The sequence below is a fragment of the Xyrauchen texanus genome, chromosome 21, assembly GCF_025860055.1.
Source record: "Xyrauchen texanus isolate HMW12.3.18 chromosome 21, RBS_HiC_50CHRs, whole genome shotgun sequence".
Classification (NCBI taxonomy): Eukaryota; Metazoa; Chordata; class Actinopteri; order Cypriniformes; family Catostomidae; genus Xyrauchen; species Xyrauchen texanus.
Window position 1 is genome coordinate 43,502,363 of NC_068296.1, and position 24,980 is coordinate 43,527,342.

The following is a 24,980-nucleotide window of genomic DNA, read 5'->3' on the forward strand; positions in this document are numbered from 1 at the left end:
CGGACTAAAAACAGCTACTGGTTGCTCCGTTAATGCAAGCTGTATAGCAGTGGTAACTGTACAAATCAGTGGTATCTGTACAAATCAGTAGAAAACAAAAAATGCTCTGTAACATGCAGTCTCTTCCGCACACTTTGTTCATCAGTCTCCTATTAGCAAATAAACACACAGGAAACCCCGTAGCACTGAAAAACATGTGTCTCCCGTATAACTTGCAAAAGTGTATTTACAAGGTTTACATTTTAATGACACGGCTGCATGTTTACACTCTTAAGACTAGCATTCACTTTATAACTGCATATTGTTATATTATATTATCTACAAAACGAAATAAACTCCTAATGATAACCAGCCGAAAAATCCTTACCTCCTCTCAGTGAGCAAAGCGCGAACTGAGAGAGGCGCAGAGTTGACGTTGTAATACTGAGACCTCTTAAAGTGACAGTACAGGTATTAACACTTCAGTTTGAATATACTCTAAACCGTACAAAACATGTTATGAACTTAATAAAACACATATTCTTCAATATTTATCAGGATTTGGTGAAGTTTCAACAAAAAAAATAAAATATAATTTCAACCTGGTTACACAAGCAGCATGTGATTTAAATAACTGGACAATGTTGTTAGCACATAAAGAGTAGAGCATCACTGTGTTCTTCACCTGTTAGTTGCTTGAGCTGTGTGTTCTTCTCCAGAGACTATTTATTTGAATAGCATGTAAGTCATCTCTGCATGGGACAGTCATGCACTGGAGCTCTTTCTCTGCGCAGTTCTATTGACACTGCCTGCGTCTGTGCTAGAACACATGCAGGAAAAGTAGAGCTTTTAAAATGCCCCTTATCAATTAAATAATTGATTCGATTTTAAAAAGTGAGGTGTGCATTTCTTCTCAATTTAAAAATACTTTCTTGTATTCCAGCGGTGTTCAGAAACTTGGTTTTTAAACCTTTAGGTCATTTTCATTTGGTGATACTAGTGCTGCAGAAATAACACACTTCGTCTTTAAATGGTATGTATGCAGTAGTGTTTATTTGACATTATTTTCAGATTGTGAAGAAATTCAGATCTATTGACTCTTTTGAACGATTCTTATATTTTTTTTAGTATGGTTAGTGAACAATACTGCTAGCAACAGAAGAATCCACAGTAACAAAAATTAACTTGTTGAAGTAACACTAATGCATGTCATAACTTATTAACTAGCAGTGCAGATGATATCTGTAGATTAGGAAATTAGGTCAGGCCCTATTGGGCGAATCTCATGAAAACTTGTCAAGGTCACATTCCAGAAAAGAAAAGACTTTGCATAAAGAAAATGAAACCTATATTTTATTGTATAATTTTGTTATATTTTAACTCATTAAGATATTTTGCATTGTGACATAATTTTCATGAATCTTAAGCACATTTCCATCCACGCAAATTCACCTTTTTTAATGTCATTTTAATTACTTAAATGCAGTTCAGACATTTTACTTTTAGGTTTTTTGTGATTCCCTTTAGGATCTCATGATTGTAATGCAGACATTTTTACTGTATTTTACTGTATTTTATTACTGCAATCATTATTATTTAAAATAAGATTAAACTAAATGATGTGAAACTGCTTTACAATTAAAATAATAAATCACTATTTTAAGTGTGTTAAAATAATGAAAATTGCTAGAAATGGGCTTATTTGTCAGGAAAATATTACAGATCCTAAAATCTTAACCCTTCTGCATTTTAAGACAATGTTTACAATTATATTAGCTTCTTTTTTTTTTACTAAAGAAAAGTAAGATTAATATATAATTTAATTATCACCAAGTCAGCATGCTCTGCATTATGGGCAGACATATTGGTTTAGGTGAGTCTGACTTAATGATCACAGAACAATATAACCAAGTCATGTGAGCCGCATACTCAAAACAGATCCAATTATGATAAATGATAACAAGATTGGGTGAGAAACTCTTTCTCATACACCCTATAAGAAACTAAAGAATATATGTATGTATGTATATATGTATGTATATGAGTATATATGCAGTATGTGTATATAGGAATGTGTGTATGTAGACATATGTTTATACATGTATATTGTTTATGTTCAAAATTTGATGGGTAGTTGTTGTTTTGTAAATAGGGTAGGCGTAATAAGCCATGGCTTCAGCCTACACCCGTTCGGTTACCTTCTTTGTTTATAATGAATTTGTTGTATATACATTCTGTTTTATGTTTAGTAACCGAATAAACCTTTATTATTATTATTATTATTATTATTATAAAGAGTATGTATCTTGTGATGTATGTTGCCTGTTTTAGGGTTAATGCTCCTAAAATTAATCTTCATTTACTTTAAGCAGATTTGGGGGTAAAATTATACCAGGACATGTTCTTGGCAAGTTTTGTGAGATTCACCCTGTATCAGCCAGCAACCAATTAAATATTTTGTAGCAGTCAAGATTTGCTACTACTTGCAAGGTTCATTTTTGGACTTGAGCTTCAGACTCATCATCATCATCATCCTCATACATCTCACCCTCTTCTTCTGCTGTGGCATCCTGGTACTGCTGGTACTCTGAAACCAGATCATTCATGTTGCTCTCTGCTTCTGTGAACTCCATTTCATCCATACCTTCTCCTGTGTACCAGTGCAAGAAAGCCTTGCGCCTGAACATCGCCGTGAACTGCTCAGAGATGCGCTTGAACAGTTCCTGGATGGCGGTGCTGTTGCCAATAAATGTAGAGGACATCTTGAGACCCCTGGGTGGGATATCGCAAACTGCCACCTTTACGTTGTTCGGGATCCATTCCACGAAGTAGCTGCTATTCTTACTCTGAATGGCCATCATCTGCTCATCCACCTCTTTCATGGACATATGACCTCTGAAGACAGTGGCCACGGTGAGGTAGCGGCCGTGACGTGGGTCGCAAGCAACCATCATGTTTTTTGCATCAAACATCTGTTGGGTAAGCTCAGGCACAGTGAGGGCACGGTACTGCTGGCTTCCACGTGCCGTCAGAGGAGCGAAGCCGGGCATGAAGAAGTGGAGACGCGGGAAGGGCACCATATTGACCGCCAGTTTCCGGAGGTCAGCATTAAGCTGACCAGGGAAGCGCAGGGAGGTAGTGACCCCGCTCATGGTGGCTGAAACTAGGTGATTAAGGTCGCCATAAGTGGGCGTGGCCAGTTTGAGGGTACGGAAGCAGATGTCATAAAGTGCTTCGTTATCAATACAGTAGGTCTCGTCCGTGCTCTCCACCAGCTGGTGTATGGAAAGCGTAGCATTGTATGGTTCCACCACAGTGTCAGACACTTTTGGAGAAGGCACTACACTGAAGGTGTTCATGATCCGGTCAGGGTACTCCTCCCTGACTTTGCTTATGAGCAGAGTGCCCATTCCTGAGCCTGTGCCTCCACCCAGTGAGTGGGCGAGCTGAAAACCTTGTAGACAGTCGCAATTCTCACACTCTTTCCTCACTACATCCAAAACTGAGTCCACCAGTTCAGCTCCTTCTGTGTAGTGACCTTTGGCCCAGTTGTTACCAGCTCCACTCTGACCTGCAGTACGGCATACAAAATAATAAAATACATTATACAATATAACACTGTATAAACTACCTCTACACCACACCAATGAACCAATGTAAAGGAGCACTGACTCTGTTACTCTGCAACAGCGGACATAAGTCAGGATAGACTCCAAAATTAACATGATACGAATGAAAGCGAGGCTGTGAGGGATGGACATACAGTCTGTTCTGGGTTGGACTGTTGTTTAAATTGGTGATGCTAGTTTAGCTAAAAAATCCTTTTCAAAAAATTCCAGTGGACAAAAAGACATGTAACACCTGAAGTACTACTTTTGGCATCTATCCCTGACACTGCAGAAAGAAATGTATTGCTGGTCACCAGCAAATGTTGTTTTTGATGGTGGTTGCCAGCATGGACAGCAGGCTTCTTAACTATGTTAACCAGCAATACATCCTTTATCAACCAAGATCATGAGAAAGACCAGGCTTGTCAACCTGAATTACCAGTAACATTTAGCTTGTTTACCACCTAGACAAGCAATAGACCAGAACTAACTAACAAAAACAAAGACGGGCCCATATGGGAATTCAGACAGGTCAAAGCTGGTCTTTTCAGCAGAGGAGATAATGCAGAATTATGCAGTGTAACAGTGTGTTGAAAAATTAGACATTGTGATATAAGGTTCCTTTATGTGTGTAAATGTTTTACTGACCAAAAATGAAATTATCAGGTCTGAAGAGGTGACCAAATGCTCCGGATCGCACACAATCCATGGTGCCTGGCTCCAAGTCGACTAAGATAGCTCTTGGAACATATTTTGAGGCTGAAAGGTGATAAACAGAAATTTTATACAATAATAATTATTACACATCACTGAAAATTCAGTACCTGACAGTTTTGTCTTAACCTTAGAATGCATATGCAACTTTACTCCCATAAAATGTATATGTGGGGCAAAAAAGACCCAGATGAAATAATAAAAAAAGGGAAGTTAAGTTGTCAAGGGAAATTAACAGTAATTTTATTTTGATAATTATTTAAAATTTTTAAATGGCTTTTCAAAGATCTGAATTTTTTAAGAAAATTTAAAATGAATTGCTACTTTTGGTTGACAGTATACAAAAGGTTGTTTAACAGTAATAGGGGCTATTTCCATGTTTGGTGATTAAAAAAAACACTCAAACCAATCAAACACACCTGTATATACAGTAAGTACTAGGTATTAGGATCAAATTAGGTATGACATTACATTGCTATATTACTCTATGTAGTTACTGTATATGTTCTTCACAGTGGTGAGGCATACTAATTAAAGAAAAGTTGCAGGTTCAAACACACTGGTCCAAGAGCTATTAACATTGTACTCTTGCTGTGAACTAGTCATCTAATCTAAAGTTGCTACATAAGGATTGTCTCTGTTATAAGTATAATGTCATGAACTTTGGATAAAAACAAGGACTGCATGAAATCGTCTCAGTTACATATGTAACCTTTGTTTCCCGAAAGGAGAGAACTAGATGCTGCGTCAGTACCTAATACTATTGGAACTCCTCCCAGGAGTGAAGCCCATATAGAATCACTCCAAGCTATTGCCAAATGGTGCGTGATACTCCAAACCTTATGCGCACGCCATCATGGACAAATAAGCCGGAGCACAGTGCCATTTCATCAGGATTTTGTGACTGATGGGTGGAGCCATCTCTTCATCCCTAAACAGTTCTCGTTCAATCCTTTCAGGGAACCAAGGTTAAATTGTTCACTTTAAACCTGTTTCTCAAAGCTACGGCAGTATACTATAACATTGTGCTACTAATTCAGATGCACCTGGGAAGAGAGGAAGAAAGCATCCAGGTTATAGAACCTGGCAAAGGGGTTAGTGGGAAGCCCTGCCTGCAGCCAGACAGATGTCTCCTAGAGACACTCCAAGCCTGGGCTCCTGGTAGAATACAATTAAAACCCCACTGCTTGCCTAGTAAAAAACTCTGTTCTTGGAGATGGCCACTCTTGCGTGAGAGATGCTGAACATGTCGACAATGCTGATGAAGGTTGTTGCTGACTTGGAGGATCTTGCTGTGATACGTCGATCGATCACTGCCATTGAGGTGAAGTTTTCTGATGTGGTTACAAAAGTGGAGGATGTCGAGAAACGGATCAATTTCCTGGAGTCATTGGAAAGGGAATTATATGCTAATCCGCTAGCAACCAAGGTGGATTTGGAGCATGTCTTGGAGAAGTTGGAGGACATCGAGAACCATAGCTGGCAGAATAACATTAGCTTGAAAGCGAGCAAACTCACAGGGTTCCAGCTCGGTAATCCGTTGAGACAGGCTCTGATCCATTCTGGCCAAATTTCTGAGCTCATCCGATAAAGATCTTGTGTTAAGTAAGGTGAGGAGTAAAGGAAGGCTTTCTTGGAAGAACCATAACATTTTCTTGTTCCCAGACATTGCGAATTAGACAAGAGAGAAACGTAATAGATTCAAGGAATGCAAGAAATGTATACATCAATGGAAAGTCTCATTTGCATTGATATTCCCGGCCAAATTGAGAATAGATGCTAAGGATGGCTGTAAAACATTGACATGCCCACAGCAAACAATGACCTTCATAAAGTCAATGGAGTAAGTCATCTAGTTGTACTCATGTTGCAGCCTGAGTGAGTCGGCTCACAGTTTTTTTTATAGATTATCTTTTGCTGTGTAATTCTGTCTCACAAAATTTGATATAAAAACAATATATTTTTTATTATATGTCAAAATGTCAGATGTTAATATGAGTAGATTGCCTCTGTGAATGGGTTGGGGCACCCTGTAAAATTAAGGAAGAAATATGATATAGTGTTCCTTCAAAAAACACATATTTCTCTGCAGGAAGCTGAACATTTTGGGAAGATATGGGGTGGGCAGATTTTCAATGGTGCTGGCTCGAGGAAAATCAGGGGAGTGATTACACTGATAAGATAATATCTAATGGACTCAGTCCTTGATAATAGTGAAGCAAAAGTGTGCAAGCCCCCTAGAGCAACAATGACGCTTTACAGAATGTGTACAAATCTTAGTCTTACATATATTTGGAGACATTTGATCCCATCTGGGCGGTAATATTTTTTCATCAGTCCATATGGTTTACATTTACATTTATGAATTTGGCAGATGCTTTAATCCAAAGCTATTTACAGAGCCCTTATTACAGGGACAATCCCCCGGAGCAACCTGGAGTTAAGTGCCTTACTCAAGGACTCAAAAACAATTATCTTGATTCTGAGATAAGCTTGGAGGAGCTTGGCAAGGTAATTAAGGCAACAAGCAAGGTTCCGGGGCCAGATGGCTTTGATGCAGAATTTTTTAGATCTTATGCTACAGAACTTGCTCCACTTTTGCTAGAAGTTTATGCGAAATCATTAAAGAATAGAAAGCTTCTTTACTTTATAGACACCCGGTAGCGGCAGTTCAAACAAATTTATTAATTTCAGAATATTTTATTCTGAATACGGGTACTCAGCAGGGTTCTCTCTTCCCCCTTATTGTTCTGTCTTGCCCTGCAACCATTAGCAGCCACGATAAGAGAGGAGGATGATTAAGGGATATAATTTCATAAAATTTTATTCCAAGTATTCTGTTGTCTTTTTAATTTGCTGTATGGAATCAATAAAAAAATTGCTGACCAAAGTTTGTTTGCCTAATGACAAATCACCCAAAGAGTCCTGTTCCACTGCTATGACAGCAACATTAACTTTGAGTGTGGATGGTGAGGGTCCTGCATTGGGAGGAATGCCAGGCAACAACAAGCAGCATTTAAAGCATAGAGCTGCCTTGTCGAAAGAGCTCTGGCTTGTAAAATGGTGTCAAGTGTCTGACGAGACCCATTCATTGCCCTACTTGGAGTCTCCACATCTCTGACAGGGGATGCCAGATCGTGTCTCGTGTTTGCAAGAGCAGATCTCTCCTCAAGACAATTTTCAACAGAAGAGCATATAACAGCTCTACCAGCATTGAAAGTCACATGAAATTATGAGTCTTTCAAGTCCTCGACATGAACCAGCCAAACAGATAGACATGAGACAAAATCTTTCTCTGAGTAATCATCTTAAACAGAGATTTTTTGAGAGTCTGGTTCAAGCGACTCTAAGTCTAGTATTAGCCGTAGCCCACTGACTTTTATGGCAACCAGAAAATAACACCTTTTAGAAGCCGGATCTCTGTTGTACCTTTGTCACCTGCAAAACAGCATTCATCTGGCACATCGCTAACAGCAAAGATAGACATAGACACTAAAAAATCATTCCTAGGATCATGATGGCAGGAAAAGCGAGAGGAATGCTTGGCGACATGGAGGCATTTTTCCCCCTGGGCCTCTCAAGGATGAAGCCACTGTGCATACCTTAAATCTCTGTGTTGGGGCATGAAAGTCTTCTAGCATGCCGCTAACAACAGTAAAAACAGGCAGAGACCATCCTGTGTTTCAGAGGAGATGTACTACTGTCGCTCCCAGCCAACAATGTCAGGAAAACAAAAAGCGAATCCCTGAAAAATTAAGTCACGTGTGTAACTACACAGACACCATAGACCTGCTGATTTCCAGGAAATGGAAATGGTGCCTCATCTGAGCATGACTTTTTTCACCATTGGAAGCCTTAGTGACAAATATGCCTCACATCGTCCCTACCACCAAACATGATCGATTGCACCATGACAGAGCAGGCTGCAGATCATCACGGCATTCTGAATAGGGCAAAGAGAAGAGACACACAGTCTAAGCAGGTGACAAATCATTAACAACACTATCTGTCCTCTATAGTCTTCTATGGTTAAAGAAACAATCTCAACCTTCACATTGCAATCCTTCAAAAGGTGACAGGAATTTTACTCAGAACTGCTGTCCGGAAATCGGAACATGAGGACAATTGCATTTCAGACAATACATGGAATGTAGATTTTTCAGATACACAGCAAGGGGATTTAAGAGCTTTCATACATTTCAGTGAGGATGACCAAACTTTGGAAAACGGCATTGTGGACAGGGAGCATTTTGAAAATGAGAATGCTATTTTAAAATGTATCCAGATTGATGTGGATGTAGCCTCAGTCAGTGTGTTGCTTGGTGACAGGCAAATCTTGATACTTTGTTTCTTTTGGAACTATTGTTGTTGGAGGAGAACAAAATGCACATACCAACTGTTGGTAGTAATGCCAATATAACAAGATCCTGAGGCTCAAGGAATGAGCAAGCGGGAGATGGCGATTCCAACACGGGACTTTTTCTATTATTTAACACAAAAAATGTGTTTGCTTCAAGCAAAACAGTATAGCGTCAACATATAATATGAATGATATAAACGGCAGAGGCCAACAAGTCATATCAAGTCATTTTTATTTGTATAGCGCCTTTTTATTTGTATAAAGATTTACATTTACATTTATGCATTTGGCAGACGCTTTTATCCAAAGCGACTTACAGTGCACTTATTACAGGGACAATCCCCCCGGAGCAACCTGGAGTTAAGTGCCTTGCTCAAGGACACAATGGTGGTGGCTGTGGGGCTCGAACCAGCATCCTTCTGATTACCAGATTACCAGTTATGTGATTAGACCACTACACCACCACCACTCCGCTACCGATGTGTGTTGATGTACAACACACATCGTTTCAAAGCAGCTTTACAGAAGATCAGGCATTAACAGAAGACAAAACTGTAATATCTATAACGTCTTAGTCATCATTGTGTAGTTTGATAAAATACGATTTTGAATTGTGTTTAAAAATAAGTAATTAAATAATAATTGTATTAATAACTCCAGCGAGCAAGCCAAAGGCGACTGTGGCAAGGAACACAAAACTCCATAAGATGTTGGTTTATGGAGAAAAATAACCTTGGGAGAAACCAGACTTACTGTGATGGCCAGTTCCCCTCTGGCTAACATCATAAACATAATGCCAGTATTACTTATGTAAATTCATGGTTTAAAATTATTAAACTAAGTGTGGGGACAGCGTTTAAACAAAGATTTTGCAATGAACTGTAAAATTAATGACTAATGTCTTTGAAGTTCATCCTGGATTACCTGCAAGGCAAGGCAAGTTTATTTATATAGCACATTTCATACACAATGGTAATTCAAAATGCTTTACATAGAAGAGATTAAAATAAGAATAAAAAATAAGAATAATTGAAACAGTTTAGAATATAAAATAAAATACAGTACAAACAGTTCGACACACAGTGGCACAGTGCTCATTCAGTAAATGCACAGCTAAACAGATGTGTTTTGAGTCTGGATTTGAATGTGACTACTGTAGGAGCACATCTGATCTCTTCTGGAAGCTGGTTCCAGCTGCGGCTGGCATAATAGCTAAAAGCAGACTCTCCTTGCTTAGAGTGAACCCTTGGTATTTCTAGCTGATGTGATCCTAATGATCTGAGTGATCTGTTGGGTTTATATTCAGTGAGCATATCTGCAATATATTGAGGTCCTAGCCCATTGAGTGATTTATATACCAGTAATAATACTTTAAAATCAATCCTACATGTAACTGGGAGCCAGTGTAAAGACCTGAGGACTGGTGTGATATGTTCATATTTTCTGGTTCTGCTCAGAATCCTGGCAGCAGCGTTCTGTAGGAGCTGCAACTGTCTTATGGTCTTTTTGGGAAGGCCAGTGAGGAGTCCATTACAATAATTCACCCTGCTGGTGATGAAAGCATGCACAAGTTTCTCTAGGTCTTGACTGGAAACAAAGCATCTAATTCTTGCAATATTTTTCAGATGATAGTATGCTGATTTAGTTATTGCTTTGACATGACTACTGAAACTAAGGTCTGACTCTAGAGACCCACCAAGATTCCTGACTTGATTTTTAGTTGTTTGGCCCCTAGTGTCAAGGTATGCATTCACCTTGAGAACTTCATTTTGTTCCCAAACGCAATGACTTCAGTTTTGTCTTTGTTTAACTGAAGAAAGTTTTGGCACATCCAACTGTTTACTTCATCAATGCATTGGCACAGGGAGTCAATGGGGCTGTAATTGTTAGGTGATAGGGCTAAGTAGATCTGTGTGTCGTCTGCATAGCTGTGGTAAGCAATTTGGTTCTTTCTCATTATTTGGCTCATTGGGAGCATGTACAGGTTGAACAGGAGTGGCGCAAGAATTGAGCCTTGAGGGACTCCGCATGTCATGCAGAAGTTCACATAGATGCAATTGTCCTTGTTAGTTGGCTGATGAAGGGTTTTGTTGGCAATTAATTGATAGTCTATTTATTCCATTTCAAGAGTGTAGTCTATCATTAGACAGAGGTGATGCATGCAGAGATCAGGGAGGTGTATCGCAGTTCAACCTGGCCGGTATTTTCGGTGAGGTCTATCCTAAGTCCAAGGTTCAGGCAGTGGCTTATGAAGTATCCCATGTCTTATGATAGGAGTTGGCATCAGTTCATCCTCTGAAGTCCATCGTAATACACTGAAGTGATGTTTGGATGGTGCAGGCTGCTATTAGTCATCATCACACAGCGACACGTAGCAGTGGAGTCCAACACAAAGCAGGAATGGAGCTGGATCCATCAGGTTCTGGTGACCTCAGGATAGGAGTCCTGAGGTTGAGACAGGGAAACAAAGAAGATAATATTAGCATAGATGCCATTACATTTTTTCCAGAGTTATAGATCAAGATCACTGTTTTTGGTTCTGGCAGACCTAACTAAATCAGCCTAATTGTGAGTTGAAGGATAAATTAGGTGTATTTCTGGCTCAATAGATGAGTCTTTAGTCTAGACTTAAATTTAGAGAGTGTGTCTGCATCTCGAATAGTGTTAGGGAGACTATTCCATAGTTTAGGAGCCAAATATGAAAAAGATATACCTCTTTTTGTGGATTTTGATATTCTAGGAACTATTAACAGGGCAGAATTTTGAATTCTATTGAATTCAAACTATGAATTCTATTCTCCAGTATACACCACTCAGACATCCAGCCATTCAGTGACACAAATCTCCTATAAACCTTGTCACCACAATGAGCAGGGAGGGGACCAGAGCATATTACAGTGTCTGACATAGTTTTTGCAAATTCACACATCTCTTTAACATTATCTTTAGTGATCTCCAACTGGCGAAGCCGGATATCATTAGTGCTGAAATGAATAACAATTTTAGAAAATCTACGTTTAGCATTAGCCAGCACCTGTAACTTTGATTTGATGTCAGATGATCTGGCATCCGAAATGCATTTAACAATAGTGGCTGAAGTCTCTATTTCCACGTTCCTTACAATAGAATCACCAATAACAAAGGCTTTTTCAACATGATTCTCAGTGGGTGGATCACTGAGTGGGGAGAATCGATTGGAAACCCTAACAGGAACGGGAGAGTGGTGTCGCTTTGCTGAGCGAGTATGCCATCGAGACGTCACCCAAACGCCCTGCTGCAGGGGCTCATAGCCAGAACCAAAGTGTGTGTTTCTCTCTGTACTGCCCACATCCGAAACAGTATCTACTGGCTTCTCTTTCTCACTGATCTCCACTAGCATTCAGATGCGTGTCTCTAACTCATACATATTCTCCGTCAGCCTGATTAATTCCTTACATTTATCACACATGAATCCTTCACTGCTGACAGAAAAGGCTATTGTAAACATGTGACATGCAATACAGGAAGAAATAACATGAGCGGATGCCATGACTTACTGCAGTTGTTTGCTGTTGTTGGTTGTTGTTGAGCAGTTATGGTTTGAGATTGATGTGAATCCCTCATGTGATTGTTTGTTGTTGTTGGTTGTTCTTGATAAGTGGTGCTTTGAGATCGATGCAATAATCCGTGTAACACAGAGGAGAAAAACAGTGCATGCTGAAAAATGTATGCAGTTTCATTGCGATAAAATTAGAACGCGGATGCACATGGAAAATGCACGCAGTTGAATCGCGACAAGAGTATAATGCGGGGGGAAACCCGAAACGTGCTGAAAAATGGCAGATGTTAAGGATTATTGGCTGAAAACAGATAGATGTGTGATGCTAAAAAGCTAGCAGGCAACAAACACTAGGTGCCAGCAGCAACAGGTAAAATATAGTATACACAGATGAAACAGTAGAAAAGTGGAAAAACCGAAACGTGGTAAAATGACAAAGGATAAAATGTGAAGTGCAATGTGAAGGTTGTACAAAGTAACATTTATCTTTAACAATGATAAAAAAGTAGATGCCAAAATCTCATCAAGTGCCCGGTCTTGCAGGTTCACGCTTTACAACATCAGGAAAATCAGACCTTTTCTGCCTGAATATGCTACACAGCTCCTGATTTAAGCTTTGGTAATTTCAAGGCTGGACTATTATTATGCTCTGTTTGCCGGTCTCCAAGCTAGCACGATTAAGCCACAGCAGATCTTGATTTCACTCCACTGGCTGCCAGTAGCTGCCCGCATCAAATTCAAGGCTTTGACTCTGGTCTTCAGGACAGCTAATGGAACAGTGTCTTCTTACATCAATTCACTCCTTGCTCTCTGCAGTCAATGAACGAGCAGTGCTTAGAGATTCTGTCACAAAGAGGCACAAATTCCAATTCCTGATGATTCACTCTCTCTGGTTCTGTGGTGGAATGAGCTTCCACCTCCACATGATCTGCTGATACCATCTCAGCATTTAAGAAATAGCTGAAAACACATCTGTTCCACAAGCACTAATCAACACTAAATGCTCTTATTTAAAAAAAAAAAAAATCTTTGTCTGTGTCTTTGTCACAGTCTGTCTCCTGTCATGTTTTCTTAGGACTGTTATTTTGAAGTGTTTCCCCAGACTACATCTCCCAGAATTCACTGCCCTCATTATTACCATCTGTTCCTTATCTTCCTCACCTGTCCTCCATTTCCTCATTAGCACATTTTGTATAAATATCCTCTAGTTTTGTCCATTCCTTCATCAGTTCTTGTACTGCATGGTTTGTTGTTATGTTATGGTTTTCCTAGCACTGTTTCCTAGATTGATCCCTTGAATGATATTTGTTTCCACACCAGGGCCTCCAATTAAAAGTCTAAAGTTATTCCTGTGTTCTCCTCTCTTCCACTCCAAGAAACAACATTACGCTCTTTCTTCTGCACTAGCATCTTTACTACTCCAGCCACTGTGAGAATTTGGCAGTGTGACACTGAAGATATTGATTACAAATAGGTTTTGTTCATCATTTGTAAGTTGCTTTGGATAAAAGCATCTGCAAAATGATAAAATGTAAATGACACATGACAACAAATAAGTTTTTTTTTTTATTCTGTCTTCCCTGTCCACACTATAACACGAAGGTGCCATTTGCAAATGTATCCACATGGGAGAGCATTTTTGAAAAGCTCAGTTTTCGCTGGACAAAAACACCATCTCAGTGTGGATTGAAGGGCTAAATGTAGTGAAATCTATGCATTTTCAAATGTAAATGCATTACTGTGGATGTGGCCATAGGATATTTTCTTATAATCTTAGAAAATATACTATTGCCACGTTCTGAGTGCAGGGCAGCAAAGTAGGTTTTCAGTGAAGGCTTGCATCATGATGTTGGTGTTTGTTTCACTCACACGAAGCCTCATTGTAGTAGACACTGATCCGCTCCAGCTGCAGGTCTGAATCACCCATGTAGTTTCCCTCAGGATTGATGCCATGTTCATCACTAATCACCTCCCAGAACTATAGATGCATACAAACACATAATCCACTGCTTGAAATGCTGAGGATGTGCAGTTACATTGATGACAGAACTATATTTGAATCACTTTATTGAGTTTTGTCCTATAAAACAAATCCACATTAGTCAGAGAAATATAAGAGAAAAACTGTGATTGCTTTAAGAAAATCCACAATTGCATCTACACTTGTGGCCAAAAGTTTGGAATAATGTACATATTTTGCTCTTATGGAAAGAAATTGGTACTTTTATTAACCAAAGTGGCAGTCAACTGATCACAATGTATAGTCAGGATATTAATAATGGGAAAAATTACTATTATAATTTGAAAAAATGAAACTACTTCAAAGAGTTTTCATTAAAAAATCCTCCATGTGCAGCAATGACAGCTTTGCAAATCCCTGACATTCTACCTGTTACTTTTTCTAGATACTCCGGTGACATTTCACCCCATGTGGCTTGTCGGGCACTTCTCACACACCATACAATTTAGCTGATCCCATAATCCAATGGTCCAATAGTCCAATGGGGTTAAGATCCATAACACTCTTTTTCAATGATCTGTTGCCCAATGTCTGTGTTTCTTTGCCCTCTTTAACCTTTTCTTTTTCAAAAAGAGAGGCTTTTTCTTTGCAATTCTTCCTATAAAGCCTGCACCACTGAGTCTTCTCTTTACTGTTGTACATGAAACTGGTGTTGGCAGATAGAATTCAATGAAGCCGTCAGCTGAGGCCGAGGCATCTATTTCTGAAACTAGAGACTGATGTACTTATCCTCTTGTTTAGTTGTACATCTGGTCTTTCCACATCTATTTCTGTCCTTGTTAGAGCCAGTTGTCCTTTGTCTTTGAAGACTGTAGTGAACACCTTTGTAAGAAATCTTACAATACCATGCTTGTAAATTGCTCAAAACTAAGAAAGTTGTCAGATTATATCTCCCAATCAGAATGATATAGAAATATGGGGGCAGGGTCAAGTCAATCAGGCTATTTATGGGACCCTAGCAACAACTCTCATTAACTTCCATTCAAATTGTCTCAGAAGGATATCTTCAGAACAAAATGTCTTAGAGACTTGCGGATTGGCAACTTTGAGTCAGGTTAGTAAGCAGCCAATAAGAATCACTATGTTTAATGGTTAGCCACACCCTAACAACCTAAGAGAAATGCTTGAGAAAGCAACCTACTGATCTACTATCTAAAACTCAACAGATGTGCACAAAAACACGTTTGGTGTGAACGGCCCCTAACTCGTCTGTTCATGTGCGTATGTGAGTGAGAGTGCGTGCGCGAAACAAGTTCAGTAAGCTTGTATATTTTTAACTTTATAAAACCCAAACCCGAAGTCTTACTTGGAAAAACTGACCCGAACCCGGCCCGATTCTCGGGTCCTGTCGGACCTGGGTCGAGTTGCAGACCTCTAATTAGTGGTGCTTGTGATGCAAAGTATCACTATTATAATCTCACATACTTCTTAGTGGTGCTTGCAGAGCAAAGCATCGCTATTATAATCTCACACACTTGTTATTATTATTATTAGTGGTGCATGTGGAGCAAAGCATCACTATTATAATCTCACATACTTATTATTAGAGGTGCTTGCGAAGCAAAGCATCACTATTATAATCTCTTATACTTATTAGTGGTGCTTGCTGAGCACCCACGAATGAGGCGTCAAATTGACCGGCCTATTGAGAACACCTGTGCTATGACTTTTCTAAGGGGTTGGGGGAATGGTGCACCCCTGGGGGGCACAAAACTATCCCCAAAAATCCCATTGACATTACATTTGAAAAAAAAAATAGTTGGATAATATCTCCTGATCAGAATTACATAGACACATATGGGTGGTCTCATTTGATTCGGGCTGGAAGACGTCTTCGAACATACCATGTGTTCGGGGGTAAAATGTACCCCAGGATGTAAATGGAGGGGCAAAACACCATCCCAAATAGTCACATAGGGTACTATGGTTAGGGATTTTTGTTCCTACTATGGCAGTCAATGAAAGTAAGTTGTCAGATTATATCTCCCAATCAGAATGACAGAGACATGGGGACAGGCTCATTTCAATAAGGCTACCTATCACTCTTTAAGAATCACCTTAGAAATGTCATAGCCACTTTCTAACAACCATATGTGGGATGCTAGCAACCACCCCCATTAACTTTTTGAACAATTCAAAATATCTCAGAAGAATATCTTCAGAACAGAATGTCGTAGACACTTGGGGATTGTCTCTTTTGAGTCAGGTTAGTAAGCAGACAATAAGAATCACTATGTTCACTGGCTAGCCATGCCCTGGCAACAATTCAGAGCACCCTAGAAACCAACTCTCTTGCTTTCGATTAGAGTGTGATATCTTCGGATCAGAATGTCCTAACGACATGAGAGTTGGCTTGTTTCAATTGGGTGAGAAATCAGTCTTCAAGTATCATCATGGGAACTCTTAGCCATACCCTAGCAACCATTTAGAGCACCCTAACAACCAAAAACCACTGTCTTCCAATCAAAAATTAAATGTGTGTTTGTGTGTGTGTGTGCTATATTTGTTTTGACTTGTCCCATAGTATTAGCTGCTATATTTGTTTTGACTTGTCCCAAAGTATTCGCTGCTGGATTTAGGGTTGGTAATCCAGTGTGTGTAAAACTATCATCGTCTTAGTGTCTGCAAACAGTGCTTCACTTGTTTTAGAGTATTATCTATTGCTAAAGTGCAGCATAATTTATTTGCGGTGTACGGAAGTCACGTTTGTTCCCGCGCTTGGCACCTCACGCGACCCTTAGTTTCGGTTCACCACGTGACTAGCTTTGTTGTGCTAAGTAGCATTAAGGCGTGGCTGCTTTTTGAACAGCTCGTTAAAAGTGTGTATTTACTGGACTGAATGCTGACGCGGCAGCGGTAGTGGTAGCCCTCGTGTGAAGACCTACTTGGGTAAAGACCAGCGAGTCTACCTGTTCGAGTCCAACGAGCAAGGACACTGACAAGGTGCCACTCACCAAAGTATTTTTTTATCTCTTATTATTTCACTTCTACATACTAACATGTCTAGTTCAATAATAACACATGCCTTCAAGCACATCCCTGTTATCTGTTGTAGACCGTTCAGAAGATACAGATGCAAGACCAAACGCAACCCACACAATCTACAGCAACTTTGCACTTCAGCACCTGCTCCGCTCTCGTTCTCAGTGGGACTCTGGAACTGCCAGTCTGCTGTGAACAAAGATGCATTCATTCCAGCCTTTGAAACACAGTCCACCCTAAGCATCCTGGCACGAAGACATGGATACGTCCTGAGGATACAGCAACACCTGCTGCTCTCTCCAACAACTTCTCCTCTCACATCCCTCGTCATACAGGGTGGGTGGGGGAACAGGTTTGCTTATTCATAATAACTTTTGCTTATTCATAATAATAATGACTGTGGCAGCGGGGGCGTGGTCAAGCGCCCGTCCGGGAGAGAAAAGCGGTAAGGGCGCTCACACCTGAGCTAAATTATGTCTAACACCTGTCTCTAATTGCAGTAGCGTGAGGAGAGCGGTAAAAAGCCGGCAGCCACAGAGCATGGGGAGAGAGCCTGACACAAGGCAGAGAATAGTTGTGTGTGACAAAAGGAAAATTAAGTGTAAAAATAAAGCTTTCCCCTTAAGCTGACGTCTGTTTCCGTCCCTTCCTTGATCCGCTTCACACTGGTGCCGAAACCCGGGAATAGAAGGAACATCTTTTTTTGTTCCAAGTTATGGAACAGAGTCGCCCCATAGAGTCCTCCCAGCTGGGGGAAGTCCTTCTGTCCCTCACTACTCTCCATCAGAGCCACCAACACTCTCTGCTGGAGCTCCGACAGGACCAGGATCGTCGGTTCTTTGAGATAATGCGGGCTCAAGCAGAGGACCGGCTTGCTATCCGGAGCCTCCTCAGCCAGGAGGCCGCCTGACTCGCGGAGGACCACATGGCGGCGATTCCAAGGGCGGATGAGCCCTCTCTCTCTCTTCCCCCTTCCCCTGTGTCTTCCCCTGTTTTTCTCCCCTCCCCTCTTCCCTCTCGCTCTGCTCTCTCCCCAGGGTCCGTTCCTGCCCCCCCCGCAGGCGCTGAGGTTTCATGAGACCAACTTCCCGGCCGTGGGAGAACCCGCCTACCCCTTCCCCGTCCTTCAGCCGCTCTCCTCCTCAGGTGGGGGCACCCGCCAGCACGGGTGCGGCCGTGGCGCCTGGGCCGGTCTGCTGGAGGTGCGGAGACCCGGACCACTTCCGGGATCAGTGTCCGCTGATGGAAATAGGGACGGTGGTGCGGGTCTCAGACTTCCCACAGGCTGCCCCCGATCGGGCTGGAGCGTACCGTATTCCGGTAAGAATCCAGGGGGGTACATACCAAGCATTGTTGGATACCGGCTGTAACCAGACCACCATCCACCAACGCTTGGTTCAACCAGGGGCTTTGGGTTTAGCTGAACTGGTGAGGGTGAGGTGTGTGCATGGGGATGTTCACAAGTATCCCATGGTGACTTTGGCGATTAAATTCAGGGGAAAAAATCATAGTGTGGAGGCAGCGGTTAGTTCCCGCCTCACCCATCCGCTAATCTTGGGTACTGATTAGCCGAATTTCAAAGATATTTTAGAGGGTATTTGTGCAGATGGGTCCTGCATAAAGAGGTGTGCGGTGTGCGATGCTTTGGCAGGGGAGGCGGAGCCGGGGCCGTCCTCGGCTGCTCAGAATGACGAGGAAAGGGGCGAGGTGGCTGCCCCTCCTCTCAGGGAATTCCCTGAGGGGGACTTCCCTCTAGAGCAGTCGTGGGACGAAACCCTTAAGCATGCTCTTGACCAAGTGAGAGTAATTGATGGTCAACAGCTCTGGCCGGGCATCGCCATTACATACCCATATTTTTCGCTTATTAAAGATCGGTTGTATAGAGTGACGCAGGACGCTCAAACAAAGGAGGAAGTGACACAATTATTGATTCCACGAAGCCGCCGGGAAATGGTTTTCCAGGCGGCTCACTATAATCCTATGGCCGGTCACCTAGGGGAAAGAAAGACACTTCTCCGTCTAATAGCCTGTTTCTATTGGCCGGGCATTGGCGGCGACGTCCGCAGGTGGTGTGCGGCGTGCCGCGAATGTCAGCTCGTAAACCCACCGGCCACCCCAAAAGCGCCTTTGCGCCCCCTTCCATTGATCGGGGTCCCTTCGAAAGAATTGGAATGGACCTCGTCGGGCCATTAGAACGGACAGCACGCGGACATCGCTTTGTGTTAGTCCTGATGGATTACGCAACGCGATATCCGGAAGCAGTGCCTTTGAGCAACATCTCAGCACGTAGTGTTGCAGGGGCACTCTTCAAAATAATCTCCCGGGTGGGGATTCCGAAAGAAATCCTCACCGACCAAGGCACTACTTTTATGTCACGAACACTTCGCAAACTTTACGAACTCTTGGGCATTAAGTCGATTTGCACTAGCGTCTACCATCCTCAGACAGATGGACTGGTGGAACGATTTAATAAGACGCTCAAAAATATGATTCGTAAATTCGTACACGAAGACGCTAGAAATTGGGATAAGTGGCTGGACCCTCTGTTATTCGCAGTACGAGAGGTCCCACAAGCCTCCACGGGGTTCTCCCCATTTGAGCTGCTGTACGGGCGACGCCCACGCGGGGTCCTCGATGTCATCTGCGAAGCTTGGGAGGAGGGACCTTCTAATAGTAAAAACGAAATTCAATACGTTCTTGATCTTAGAGCAAAACTCCACACACTGGGGAAATTAACACAGGAGAATTTGCTCCAGGCTCAAGAACGCCAAAGCCGGCTGTATGACAGGGGTGCTCAGCTACGGGAATTCGCACCGGGAGATAAAGTGCTTGTATTACTCCCAACATCGAGCTCTAAATTACTCGCCAAGTGGCAAGGACCCTTTGAGGTCACACGACGAGTAGGGGATCTCGATTATGAGGTTAAACGTACCGATAGAGGGGGCACGCGTCAAATATATCACCTCAACCTCCTGAAATTGTGGAGAGAAGAGGCGGCCTCTGTGACGTTGGCAACGGTAGTTCCGGAGAGGGCGGAGCTCGGACCGGAGGTAAACAAAGCCCGCAATCTCAACACCCCGGTTCCTTGTGGAGATCACCTCTCACCGCGCCAACTCGCAGAGGTTTCCGAATGACAAAAGGAGTTTGCAGACGTGTTTTCTCCGCTACCGGGCCGCACAGACATCATACATCACCATATCGAGACCGAGCCGGGCGTGGTGGTACGTTGCCGCCCCTATCGCTTGCCCGAACATAAAAAGAAAGTAGTTCGAGAAGAATTGGACGCGATGCTTGAGATGGGAGTAATAGAAGAGTCCCACAGTGATTGGTCCAGCCCGGTCGTCCTTGTTCCCAAGAGCGATGGGTCTGTACGATTCTGTGTGGATTATAGGAAAGTCAACGCGGTGTCTAAATTTGACGCGTACCCAATGCCCCGTGTTGATGAACTGCTCGATCGGTTAGGTACGGCTCGATTTTATTCGACCTTGGCTCTAACGAAGGGTTATTGGCAGATCCCCTTGACACCAATATCCCGTGAAAAAACGGCCTTCACCACGCCGTTCGGATTACACCAATTCGTGACGCTTCCTTTCTGTTTGTTCGGGGCACCGGCCACGTTTCAGCGTCTCATGGATAGGATCCTCAGACCGCATACTGCGTACGCCGCTGCCTATCTAGACGATATCATCATTTATAGCAATGATTGGCAGCGGCACATGCAACATCTGAGGGCCGTCCTGAGATCGCTGCGGCGGGCGGGGCTCACGGCCAACCCGAAAAAGTGTGCGGTTGGGCGTGTGGAGGTACGGTATCTGGGGTTCTACTTGGGTCATGGCCAGGTGCGTCCCCAAATTGACAAGACCGCGGCGATTGCGACTTGCCCTAGACCCAAGACCAAAAAGGGGGTGAGGCAGTTCCTGGGGCTGGCTGGCTATTACAGAAGATTTGTGCCTAATTATTCGGATGTCACCAGCCCGCTGACTGACCTCACTAAAAAGGGGGCTCCAGATCCGGTCCAATGGTCAGAGCAGTGCCAACAGGCATTTACACAGATTAAAGCTGCACTTTGTTGGGGGCCGCTTTTGCATACACCTGACTTCTCTCTCCCTTTTGTTTTACAGACGGACGCTTCAGACAGAGGGCTGGGGGCCGTACTCTCGCAGGTGGTGGAGGGAGAGGAGCGCCCGGTGCTGTACATTAGCCAGAAGCTCTCCTTGAGGGAGACTAAGTACAGCACCATAGAGAAGGAGTGTCTGGCCATCAAGTGGGCGGTCCTCACCCTCCGATACTACCTGCTGGGGCGGGCCTTCACCCTCTGCTCGGATCATGCCCCACTGCAGTGGCTCCACCGCATGAAAGATACTAACGCCCGGATCACCCGTTGGTATCTGGCCCTCCAGCCTTTTAAGTTCAAGGTGGTCCACAGACCGGGGGTGCAGATGGCTGCCGCTGACTTCCTCTCCAGGAATGGGGGGGGAGTGGTAGGCAGGCCGGATGACGCCCCGGCCTAAGTCGGGCGGTGGGGGTATGTGGCAGCGGGGGCGTGGTCAAGCGCCCGTCCGGGAGACAAAAACGGTAAGGGCGCTCACACCTGAGCTAAATTATGCCTAACACCTGTCTCTAAGATATATCTCTAAGATACGTAAAATGTTGTCAAAGAAGGATCTGGAAATTATTATTCATGCTTTCATATCAACTAGACTTGATTATTGCAACTCTGTCTTTACTTTCATGAATAAGTCTGCTGTGAACAAGCTGCAAATGGTTCAAAATTGTGCTGCTAGACTTTTAACTGGTGCCCCAAGAAGGTCTCATATCACTCCCGTTTTGTTGACTCTCCACTGGCTCCCTGTAAAATATAGGATTGATTTTAAGATTTTAGTGCTGACTTTTAGGGCATTAAATAGTCAGGCCCCACAGTACATCAAGGTCCTTTTGAGTCAGCACTCCTCTAGCCGCACTCTTCGGTCTTCTGGCCAGAACCTTCTTATGGTCCCCAAGACTCGTTATAAAACCCATGGGGACCTGTCTTTTCAGTCTGTTGCCCCCAGACTGTGGAACGCCTTGCCCCTGTCTCTGCGTCTGGCTGACTCTGTTGACTCTTTTAAAAAAGATCTGAAGACTTGTTTATTTAAGAAGGCTTTTGGTTGATGGGTTTTAACTAGTGTCACTTTGATTTTACATATGTATTGTATATATTTTTATATTGTTTATATAAGATTTTGCTTTTACCTTTCTCGTGTACAGCACTTTGTGATTTTATCTGTGAAAAGCGCTTTAGAAATAAACTTTACTTACTTACTTACTTACTCTAATTGCAGTAGCGTGAGGAGAGCGGATAAAAAGCCGGCAGCCACAGAGCATAGGGAGAGAGCCTGACACAAGGCAGAGAATAGTTGTGTGTGACAAAAGGAAAATTAAGTGTAAAAATAAAGCTTACCCCTTAAGCTGACGTCTGTTTCCGTCCCTTCCTTGATCCGCTTCACAATGACTTTTTCACCACAGGCTTCGCGCTATGTAAAAATACATCTTTTGAATTCCATGCCGTTACTACAACGCATCCCACAAAAATACATGTTGTTGTCATTTATCGTCCTCCAGGTCAACTGACAAGCTTTCTTGAGGAGTTGCATGTCCTGCTGTCCTCCTTGCCAGAGGATGGCAGGCCACTTGTGGTTCTTGGTGATTTCAACATACACCAAGTCAAGCCCCAGGCCACTGAACTGAATACTCTTCTGGCCTCATTTGATTTGGAAAGACTACACACCACAGCAACTCACAGATCGGGCAATCAGCTGGACCTCATTTTTACACATAACTGTACCACCTCAAATATTCTTGTTACACCTTTACATGTCTCTGATCACTACTTTGTTTAATTCAACATGATTCTCCCATCTATAGTAAAACCGACTCCACCGTTGGTTTCCTTTCGCCGTAACCTCCATTCCCTCTCACCCTCTCGCCTTTCCACTGATGTCTCTACCTCTCTTCCCACAATAAGTGTATTTTCCATGCTTGATGTAAACACTGCCACAGACACACTTAACTCTACTTTAACAACCTGCCTAGACAACATTTATCCTCTCTCCTCTAGACCAGCTCATACTACACCACCCAGCCCCTGGCTGTCTGACGTTCTTCGTGAACATCGGACTGATCTCAGAGCAGCTGAGAGAAGATGGTGTAAATCTAGAGATCCAGCATATCTAGGTAAATATCAACTTCTGCTTGCAACTTTTTCAGATAACGTGAAAGCTGCAAAAACCTCCTATTACCAGACCAAGATCAACAGCACCACAGACACTCGTAGCTTATTTAGAACATTCAACACACTTCTCTGTCCTCCCCCTCCACCACCTGACACATCACTGACAGCAGATATATTCACCACATTTTTTACACATAAGGTTACAACCATCAGCAATACATTCACTACACCACACCCTGTCAAACACCTGGCTCCTGTATGCATCCATTCTTTCTCTATGTTCTCTCCTCTGACTGACACTGAGGTCTCTAAACTCCTCCTCTCCAACCACCCCACCACCTGTTCGCTTGACCCCATTCCATCACACCTTGTCCAGGCCATCTCTCCGTCCATCCTACCTGCACTTACACACATAATTAACAAATCTCTACTTACAGGCACTTTCCCCACTACATTTAATCAGGCTCGAGTAACCCCACTGCTGAAAAAACCTGCACTTAACCCCACACAGATGGAACACTACAGACCAGTCTCTCTCATCCCATTCATGGCAAAAACACTTGAAAGGGCAGTTTTCAATCAGATCTCTGCCTATCTCTCACAGAACAAGCTGCTGGATTACAATCAGTCAGGCTTCAAAAGTGGACACTCCACCGAGACTGCCCTGCTGTCTGTCACAGAGTCGCTGGGACAGGCGAAAGCTGAATCCAAATCATCCGTTCTGATTCTGCTGGAACTTTTGTGCAGCCTTTGAAACAGTCAACCATCAGATCCTTCTCTCCACCCTTTCTACTCTGGGCTTCAGAGGAACTGTGCTTGACTGGTTGACTTCCTATCTCTCAGATAGGTCCTTCAAGGTAGCCTGGAGAGGTGAGGTATCCATGCCACATTAGTTACTTACTGGGGTACCTCAGGAATCAGTGCTTGCTCCACTTCTCTTCTCCATATACAGAACATCACTGGGACCCATCATTCAGTCACATGGTTTCTCTTAGCACTGCTATGCTGTTGACACCTAACTCTACTTGTCTTTTCAGCCCAACGACACCACAGTGACCGCTCGAATCACTGCCTTTCTGGCAGACATCTCGGCCTGGATGCAGGAACACCACCTGCAACTCAACCCAGCCAAGACCGAACTCCTTGTCTTTCCAGCTATCCCGCTGTTCATTAAAGACCAGATCACAACATCATCGTGCAGCTGGGTTCAGCCACAGTATCGCCTTCCAAAATGGTCAGAAATCTAGGGGTAACCATCGATAACACGCTAAATTTCACAGACCACATCTCAAAGACTGCAAGATCATGTAGATTTACACTCTACAATATCAGGAAAATAAAACCTTTCCTCTCTGAACATGTCACACAACTACTTGTTCAGTCACTTGTCATAACTAGACTGGACTACTGTATCTCTCTCATTGCAGGCCTCCCTGTATGTGCAATTAGACCTCTCCAAATGATCCAGAATGCAGCAGCACATCTGGTCTTTAATGAACCAAAGATAGCGCATGTTACACCACTCTTTGTCTCTCTCCACTGGCTGCAGGTTGATGCACGTATTAAAT

The 24,980-nt window shown here is 42.8% G+C and overlaps 1 protein-coding gene across 1 annotated transcript in view; it reads right to left on the reverse strand.

Moving 5' to 3' along the window:
- Positions 1–1,018: 1,018 nt before the first annotated feature.
- LOC127661528 (tubulin beta-3 chain) overlaps positions 1,019–24,980 on the reverse strand; it is a 36,178-nt gene continuing 12,216 nt past the window's right edge. Inside the window, exons 2-4 of the mRNA XM_052152270.1 lie at positions 14,069–14,177; positions 4,236–4,346; positions 1,019–3,550 (exon numbers count right to left, since the gene is read on the reverse strand). Coding sequence (XP_052008230.1) covers positions 2,472–3,550; positions 4,236–4,346; positions 14,069–14,177 — 1,299 coding nt within the window. The 3' untranslated portion in view covers positions 1,019–2,471. The remainder of the gene's footprint in view (positions 3,551–4,235; positions 4,347–14,068; positions 14,178–24,980) is intronic.